Raw genomic sequence first — 9714 nt, forward strand, 5'->3', positions numbered from 1 at the left:
TGTCTCATAGTTTTTCCCACCCTTCATCTTTGAGGCACATTCTTCCCTTCATCTTCCTCCCTGCTGTTGGATTCCCCTTGTCTGAGTTTCTTTATTTGTATGGTCACCTGCACAATGACAATAGTACCTTCACAGGGACCTTCGTAGACATTGGAGGGTTATCCACCTGGTTCATCTGGCCCGGTTGGCTGCTTGTTAAGTTAAGTAAATACTCAAACTGCTCACTACTAGGGGTCAAGGAGCACTGCTATTTTTCCCCTCTTGGCTTGTAATAAGAATTTTTTGAAGCATAGCCAGTGTCTTAAGCATGCCTCTCATTTTCCATGCAGGCTTTCCCCCTGAATCATGATGGCACTGTCTCCTATCTTCCTTCCTCTTTGGTTGCTCCTCAGGTTCCTCTGTAGGCTCTGTGACTCCCTCAGACAGGGGTCCCCAACCCCTGGGCCATGGACTGATATGGGTCTGTGGCCTGTGAGGAGCCAGGTCACACAGCAGGAGGTGAGCAGTGGCAGTGAGCGAAGCTTTCTCTGTATTTACATCCGCTCCCCACTGCTCACATTACCGACTGAGCTCCACCTCCTGTCAGTTCAGCACTGGCATTAGATTCTCACAGGAGCGCGAACCCTACTGTGAACTGCGCGTGCAAGGGATCTAGGTTGTGTGCTCCTTATGAGAATCTAGTGCCTGATGCCCTGAGGGGGAGCTGAGGTGGTGATGCTAGCGCTGGGGAGCGGGTTCCTTCTCATTCCACCTTAGTCAACCATCCCAAACTTATTTTTCATTTCCTTCTGAATATTTTTTTGAGGTTACTTCATTTTATTGCCAAAGCTATTTTCCAGTCAGAAAAGAGATTATTTTCTCCACCCTTTCAATAAGAGTGCTGGAAGACAGCCTCTGAAAATCCCTTTGGGAGCTCAGCAGAGGGCCCTGTCTTGCCTTTCATTTATAGCAAGATAGACATTGGCTAAGTATGATCTCCTTCCTGAGAACTTGTCCTCTTTGGCCTCTGGGAATGTTCCATACACAGCACAGTGTCTGCAGTCCCAATAGCTAGAGTAGGGCGTGGGTTCACTGACAGACTTGGTTACACTTCATGATGACTGGTCATGCCTCAGCAGATAGGATGCCACATGAACTGTACATTCTGTCATCTGTAACTCCTACTGAACTTGAAGCCAGAAGAAAGACTGAGTGCTCTGAGCCTCTACACCATAGCAAATAACACTCCAATGTCATTCTTTATAGTGTGTCCACAGAGATCTGGCAGCCAGGAACGTGCTGGTAACCCGTGGCAAAGTGGTGAAGATATGTGATTTCGGACTGGCTCGAGATATTATGAGTGATTCCAACTACGTTATCAGGGGCAACGTGAGACTGCTGTTTCTTTCATGTTTCCTACCGTTATTTTGTGTTTTTTGTCTTTGTCAGGGTGAGCATCTACACCCACTGCAGTGTGTTAATTAACATCAAAACAACTCCTCACAACAGTTGGCTTTCTTATGCCTAAAAGATTTTCTGTAGCTTCAGGGAATATTCCATCTGTAAAAAAAAGTTGAGCAGAACAACAACACATCTATCCTTGGGCTAGCCAGAATAGGTCAGGGTCCTTTGAATGCAAGCTACACTTAAAAACAAATCTTGTGTTTATATTACTTGTGTTTATTTTAGTTCTCTTAACTTTAAAGTAACCGTCATATTTCCAATGATGAAAATAGCTGATAGTTACAAAAAAGCACTTAAAAATGCAACATGTAAATTAAATATTAAATTTCTACCTGGCATAATATTTAAATTACATATTAGTTAATGAATATGTATTTGTCATCCTGTTACTATTATGCAAGGAAACCTAGAATATGACTAAATCTACTTGTTTTAAAAAAACTGAGGACAGGTGTGCTATTTACAAGAGAACTAATAGAAATACTAGATGATAAAATTGTATAGTTTGTTTAAAAAGTATGATTGTTAAGAATTACAACACCTGGAGTCAAGCCCCTGTTTTTCTTTTTGGCTTTTCATTTTTGAAGATTCTAGTTGCTTTATTGTTCCTACTTGTGAAATAATAATAATAACAAACGCTGATATAATGTTCATTGTGTGTTAAGTGCTGTCTAAGTGCTTTGCATATATTAATTCAGGTAGTCCTGAAGTATCCATCTGTGTGTGAGGAAACTGAGGCACAGACATGTCACCTGTCTCTGGTTACACAGCCTATGGATTAGAACATGAATGGTCTGAGCCTGTGTCTCTGTATTCCCACAATGATGCAGTATTTCCCTTAAGGATTATACACTGACCACGGCATAGTGTGGGGATGAACTAATAAAACCCACATGAAAGCTCCTGTCCAGGGTAAACATCCCATAAATGTTAAAAATTAAGTTCAAGCCCTGGCTAGTGTGACCCAGTGGATTGAGCGCCGGTCTGCAAACCAAAAGTTTGCTGGTTCAATTCCTGGTCAGGGCACATACCCGGACTGTGGGCCAAGTCCCAGATTGGGGCATGCGAGAGGCAACTGATCGATGTTTCTCTCTCTCTCCCTCTCTCCCCCCCTCCCACTTTCTCTAAAAAATAAATATAATAAAATCTTTTAAAATATCAAATTCAACTGTATTCCCACTAGACTCAGATAATCATCTTAGCTAATTTTAGATCTGTGCCTCATTGTAGCTGAAGTCCCAGATAGGATGAACGCTCATCTGTGGCTACGCAGTTTCTGTCCTACTAGCTGGCAGTCTCTCTCTCATGTGGGAAGCTGAATCACATTTATAACCACAGTTCATTCCTTCATTTGATCAAATTGATTCTATCAGCTCATTAGTTTGGGGAGGATTTAAGATAGGGTTTCTATCTTAAGTTTTTATTCTACTTGGCAGAGTAAATGTGGACTGTGAAGGGCTCCGCAATCCATGAAAAAGAAACCACTACACAATGCTCTTCATCCCTGTCTTGATTCTAATTTGATGCTGGACTGACTCATTCAAAACCCCCGTTTCATGCTACTGGAAATTATTAAAACCACAGAAGCCAGCCTGCTATCATATCTGATAGTGATGATGTGTGCTCCCTTCACCACATTCTTGTGGAGAGCATTTTCACTATAGTTCTTCCAAGAAATTCTTTAATCAAATAATGCACTAATTCACTAGTATCCACTCACCTCTGGAAATTGACTGGCTATTCCCTAAAGGAAAGTATCTATTGTTAAACTTCCCAAATGTGAGCACAAGTTTTTGCTTGAGGTAAGTTTTATAGATATATGAGTGGTTTTTATTTTTTTTTTAAGGCTACTACATTAGAATGTTAATTTAAAATGAAACACTTGCACATGAGGAACATAATTTTCTTAATTAAGCATTAAGAGTGGCCTTAAGAAGATAAAATTTATCGTCTAGCTCGTGATAGATAAGAAGTAATGATTGTCTGTGGTAAACTGGCCATTGACCTCCTGTTGGATTTTACATAGGCCCGCCTGCCCGTGAAGTGGATGGCTCCTGAAAGCTTATTTGAAGGTATCTACACAATTAAGAGTGATGTCTGGTCATATGGAATATTACTCTGGGAGATATTCTCACTTGGTAAGTTTGGTAGTTTGCTGCCCTCTCTGGGTAGGGGCTTCGGAATGGTCTGTCCCTCTGCACCCGTCCCCAGCTCCCAAGTGTCAAAGAGTGGATGAAATGCAGCCTGGAATGTGCCCAGAGCTCCCGAGTCTTCCTTCTGTTCCAACAGGTGTCACTTGATGTTTTATTTGCTGGTGTTGGTAGTCCTGTCTTCAGCCTATAACCCACTTAACGCAGGAGCCATGACTTTGCCCAGGAGCAGCCTAGCGTAATTCAGTGTCTGGCCCACAGGAGCTCTCCGTACATGTTTGTTAATTGAGTAAATGGATAAACAAATTAAGAGTGAATAAATGCTTATACACCCCAATGTTTTCTACAGGTGTCAATCCTTACCCTGGCATTCCAGTTGATGCTAACTTCTATAAACTCATTCAGAGTGGATTTAAAATGGACCAGCCATTCTATGCCACAGAAGAAATGTAAGTTCATAGAGACTGTAAAGTGGCCGATATCAGAAATGTACAGTCTGTCTAGTTCCCAATGCAGGACAAAAAAAGTAAAACTTCTCAATGCAAAGCTCATATAATTCCTCTTAAAAAAAAGAAAACTCCACCTTTCTGTTTTTGGGGGGTGGGTCTCTGAACAAAACTGAATCTTTTCTGCCCTGAGGTACTTTCACTTCTGGGTTTCAGTTCCCCTGTTTGAGGGATGCGTGAGGGTGGTAAGACTCCATCTCCTGACTTCTGGTCCACATTGTATTTTTTAAAATGCATTTCTGTCCATTGTTGAATTTGTCCTTTCTGTTAGGAGTTCAAAATCTAGTCGAGTACTTGCTACAAAACAGGCATGCCGTAAACAAGCAGCTCCCTGGCAGTCAGTGGTGCTTCATCATGTGAAAAATGGTCCCTTCTTCTTCGTTCAGGTTTTCTCATCATTCTCCTTGTTTTGTTACTTTTATAGATACCTTATAATGCAATCCTGCTGGGCTTTTGACTCAAGGAAACGACCCTCCTTCCCTAACCTGACTTCGTGTTTGGGATGTCAGCTGGCAGACGCAGAGGAAGCGGTATGTGGTGGCACTTTCTCCCCTGTGACAAGAAGAGAAGCAATGAGAACACTTGTTGCTGGTTTCCTAAGAACCAAAGGCACCAAGTTGTCTTCTTCTCCCCAATTTGTCGTGGTCACCCTGTAAAAGTTATGTGGGCTGATACACCTGAAACATAATATTGTATGTCAAATGTAATTGAAAACTTCTACAAAAAAATTAAACTTAATTTAGAAAAAGAAAAAAGTAATATAGGTGAGACATATTTATTAATAAGTGATTGGGGGGGAGGGTTTCCTGAAAATTTCAGCCAAATGATTACAAAATTAAATATTTTTAAGCATCAAGTGCAGAAGACTAGACAACTAAATAAAATGTAATCCCTGACCTACCTAATTCAACATGAAGCTTTGTACAGCACTGTCATGTAGTAGAGTAGAGTGGAAAGAACATTGACTTGTCTCTGTGAGAGCCTAATACCAGCTCTACCATTCTACCTCCTAAGAGCTGTGTGAGTTATGGCAGTTCACTTTATTTCTCTGGGCCTTAGTTTTCTCACCTGCAGGATGGGTTACTAAGCTAGATGATCCTAGAGCTACAGGAACATGGAATTACTTTGATGAGTCTTCCCTAGGTACCTCTTGGGATAGCAAAAGGATCCACCCCCTAGGTGAAGTGAGCAAAAGATAATGCCTTGAACTCCCCATACCTAGGTTCAAATCTTGGCTCCATCATTTGCTGCTTATAAGACTTAAATGGCTTAGCCTTTTCTGGGGTCTCAGTTTCCTTATCTGAAATACAGGATTAAAAACCCCTACTTCATGAAGTTGTAAGGAATAATTCAGATGGCATATGTGAAAAGACTTAGCACATAGCAGAACCTTAGTAGTTACTTAATAAGTGTTAGTTAAGTATAATTCTTTAAATGAATTTTCTGTCTTCTGTTTAAAAATTATTAGGCATCTATTTTCAATTCTGTATCTCTCTTAAGGCTTATGTAGATGGTGAGTGTCCCCTCTTCTTGCTATGATTTTTTAAAAGTCCCATATAAAAACTAAGTTATTGTCAGAAAATTAGGTCCAAAAGGTTGGGGGATATAGAATGCCCCCAAGTGGCTATAAGCTATTGAACAAATGACCTGTAAACAGTCAATGAAACTATGAAATAAACTGAAAGAAGAGTGATAGAGAGAAACAAGAAATGAGCTGTTGGAGTAAAGAAAAAGGGTTGAGTGATTTTCACTTGTTGGGGAGTTAGGTATAATTCACAGAGGTGGTCTTTGAGCTACAGTGAAGAAGGAATAGTATTTTGGCTATTGGTGAGTGGAGGGTTAGTGGTGTGTTGCATGCTGGATGAGTAATATGAAGGGTCAATGTTGAGAAATTAGAATGGGAAATAAATGGTTGTGGCTACAGTATCGGGCGAGGGTGTGGGGATATGAGGGAAACAAAACTGTGAAGGTAGAATAACTAACTGCTAGGTCCAGTTCACAAAAAGATGTGTTCTTACCATTCATTCCCGAGGACATAGGCACACGGTCATTATGTAGACTGGGTGGAAAGGATATGTATGTATTTTTTGTTTTCTAGAAAAAAATACAGAGCAGGAAACAGTCCATTCATTTAACACTGTGATTGTCAAAATCAAGTTAACAACAACAAAGACAATAGCGAGGAGTGGTGGAGTGGTGGTGGAGTGGAGCAGCCTGTCAAACTTACTTCATAAGGAGTTCTTATGAGTAATGGAAAAGACATGTCAGCCAATATAAAAGGGCAAAGGAGATAAGCAGACTATTTGCAATGAAATGCAAAAGACCATTGAAAATAGAAAAAGATACTTAACTTTGTTTATCATGAAACATATGCAGGTAGCGAGGGAGATAAAACATGTTGCTGGACAAAGGGCTAGAGACTCAGAAGACTGTTACTACCCTCTGTAGGTAAGACTCTGAGAAAAAAGTCTTACCAGACACAGTTGGTAGAAGTAGAATAAGGAAACCCTTCCACAGGGCAGGCCAGGTCAAATGTATCACAGTTCAAATGTGCAACCTCTTTGATTACCTCCCCCATTTCTCCCAAAGACAGACATGGTCGTGTGTGCATGTTTTCACTTTATATTATATAACCAATGCATCAAAAGGTTAATTATGGTACGTCAGTACCATAGAACTGCAGGCTGCCATTAAAAAGATATGTGTTCATGTTTAGTAAATAGTGAAAATATGTCACACGTGTAATATGAACATCATAGTTGACACATGTAACATATAAACAACACCTTAGTAATCAAAATAAGGTTCTGAAACAGAATCTACTGTCTGAGCTAACTGACACAAATTTGTATGTGTACATAGCAAGCTATCTATAATAGTGGGCACCTCTGATGGTTTTAGCTTTTTTCTATAAAACTTTCTATACTGCTTAAATTATCTATTTAAATGTGTATTAATTTGATAACCAGACAAAAAAGTAGAGCTGTTTTCGTTTTTGTAAAAGATAATTAAAAGTTACTAAACTCCCAAGGTGTCTTTTTTGTAGCCTTTTTCTTTTGTGATTTTTCTGCATGGCTTTAGGATTTCTAGATGAAGATTTTATATCTAAAAGTAGACACAATAATGAAATAAAATATTCGATTATGACTCAATTTTTTCATTAATATGAGGATCAAAATTACTTTGTCAGTTAATGTGTAGAATAGCCTCTAAAGCCTACGCATACTAAAAGTAAGTAATACTTTGTAATATCGATGCATGACATGTCTTATTCAGATGATAATGAGTATTCTGTCTCTTTCTTGTATCCAGTTGTATCAGAACATGGATGGCAATGTTTCAAAATGTCCTTCCAGCTACCAAAACAGGCGACCTTACAGCAGAGAGGTGGATGCAGGGCTACCCTCTCCGCAGGACCATGCTGAAGACTCCTAGAGAAACAATTTAGTCTTAAGGACTCCTCCCTGCCACCTGCCCAACTTCAACAGGTTATCGATTACCAAAACAAGATTAACTTCACCAAAAGAAAATGTATTCTCAACTGCTGCTTTGCTGGATTTTTCTCTAGAAGCTCTCTGTATTTACTCTTGTTTTCAAAGGAACTTTTGTAAACTCGAATTTGCACAAGGCAGGAAGAGCTTATTGGAGCATCTACCTACATCCAAAGGCCTTTTCAGGGTGGCCTGAGTGAAAATTGTGTACCTGAAGTATAGTATATTCTTGTAAATACATAAAACAGAAGCATTTTGCTAAGGAGAAGCTGATGTGTTTTTTTAAACCAATGTTTTAAAATAATATGTAACTTTTTTAGCTATTTAGTGATATATTTTATGAATGGGAATAAAATTTCTATGATAGAAATGTTTGTTATTGAGTTGTTTACACAGCACATTTAGGGCAAGACTTACCTGGAGTTCACGAACCTACTGAAATTGTGTGTGATCTTTTGTTTGTGCACGTGTATTTTTTTTCCTACTGAGAAGGCCCATTCTTTCATCAGATTCTTTTTTTAAAAAGATTTTATTTATTTATTTTTAGAGAGAGAGAAAGGAAGGGAAAAAGAGGGAGAGAAACATTGATGCATGAGAGAAACATTGATCAACTGCCTCTCGCAAGCCTCCAACCAAGGACTGGGCGCACAAGCCAGGCATGTGTCCTGACCAGGAATCAAGTCGGTGACCCCTTGCTTTGCAGGACGATGCTCAACCAACTGAACCATGTTGGTCAGGCTCATCAAATTCTTAGAAGGACCCACACTCCTGCCCCCCAGACTGGGAGGAGAACAGCTAATGTTGGACATCTGCTGTCTTCTCTGTAGCACCGCTTTGATGCAGTCCCCTTCGTCCTTTGAAGCTTAGCACTCTCCATCCCACAGGTTTATCAGCTTGGACTTGTCCTCCTCCTTACATGCCAGGTGTTGTTCTTAGCGATGAATGTGGTGAAGCTTTGCCTTTCTTTCTTCTTCTTGTCCTCCTTTCTAGTGTAGTGGTTACAAATAAGAGATCTCCACAATTTTTTAGCTTTGCGATGTTGGGCAAGTAACTGAACTTCTTTAGGTCCCAATTTTCTCTTCTGGAAAATTGGACAATACTGGCATGTATCTTAGAGGGCTTTTGTGAGAATTAGATGAATTACATATACCATATACGGGTGTTATAAATATGTACATATCTTACATAAACATATAAATCACTTAGATCAATGGCTGACCCATAGAATCTAATGTTGTCATTTGTGCTTTCTTTTCTGGTTTTAATTTTTTGCTATAGACTAGGCCCCCATAAACTCACTTAGATTATACTGATTTCTTCTTCACCTCACTCTGCTCCCTGTCTCCTCACCATCCAGTGTTTTCTTTGAGCCACTGACAGAAAGATTCATCTTCCCAAAGTATTGATCTGCATCTATCCCTTCTGGGCTGGAGAGCTTCCAGTGGTTCCATGCCTGTCTGCTGCTAAAGTCAATTCCCAGACTCAGCCCCTGCAGCTGGTTCAACCGCATTTCTTGTATTAGGTGACATCTACTGTCTCTCTAGCCCAAACCTCCCAGCCCTGTTCAGTGGACATATCCAAACCATTTTCATCTCTGTTTTTTCTTCTCTTCACCCTCCCTCTACCTGGGGTGCCAACTCCTTTCTCATCTCCCTGTTTAAGCCTTTGCTTCATGACCAGACTGATGCTCTGTCTTCTGCTCAGGTCTTTCTCAGCTCTATCAGCCATCAGTGGTGTCTTCCCCACTGAAATCCTGAATGGGCTTTGTGTCTATTATCATCTGCTTGGCTCTGAACATGCAGTATACCTACTTTATGTGATAACTTATTGTCATAAGTAAACATCCTTTCTTTTTACTTGGATTTTAAACAAGTTCAAAAGTAGATATGATTTGTGCCAAGTTGTATACCACGCTTCTATTTGTATATATAGTCAGGACACAATATTTTTTACCTACTTGAAGCATAAAATATGCTTGATATTAAAAATTCAGATAATTTTATGTTTTTACTTATACTAATAGTGACAGTTCCCCTTTATGCACCCAAATCCTAAAATGCTTCTTCAGGGGAGCCATTGTTAAAATTTCAGGTATATTTTCTCCACCTTCTTGTTTAAAGATTG

General features: G+C 39.8%; 1 protein-coding gene across 1 annotated transcript in view; it reads left to right on the forward strand.

Annotated features, from left to right (window-relative positions):
* FLT3 (fms related receptor tyrosine kinase 3) overlaps positions 1-7932 on the forward strand; it is a 48751-nt gene extending 40819 nt beyond the window's left edge. Inside the window, exons 20-24 of the mRNA XM_090275168.1 lie at positions 1246-1368; positions 3470-3581; positions 3943-4042; positions 4524-4629; positions 7412-7932. Coding sequence (XP_090131294.1) covers positions 1246-1368; positions 3470-3581; positions 3943-4042; positions 4524-4629; positions 7412-7534 — 564 coding nt within the window. The 3' untranslated portion in view covers positions 7535-7932. The remainder of the gene's footprint in view (positions 1-1245; positions 1369-3469; positions 3582-3942; positions 4043-4523; positions 4630-7411) is intronic.
* Positions 7933-9714: the final 1782 nt, after the last annotated feature.

Source organism: Furipterus horrens, unplaced genomic scaffold (genome assembly GCF_987537825.1).
Source record: "Furipterus horrens unplaced genomic scaffold, mFurHor1.1.pri manual_scaffold_4, whole genome shotgun sequence".
In the NCBI taxonomy this organism is placed as follows: domain Eukaryota; kingdom Metazoa; phylum Chordata; class Mammalia; order Chiroptera; family Furipteridae; genus Furipterus; species Furipterus horrens.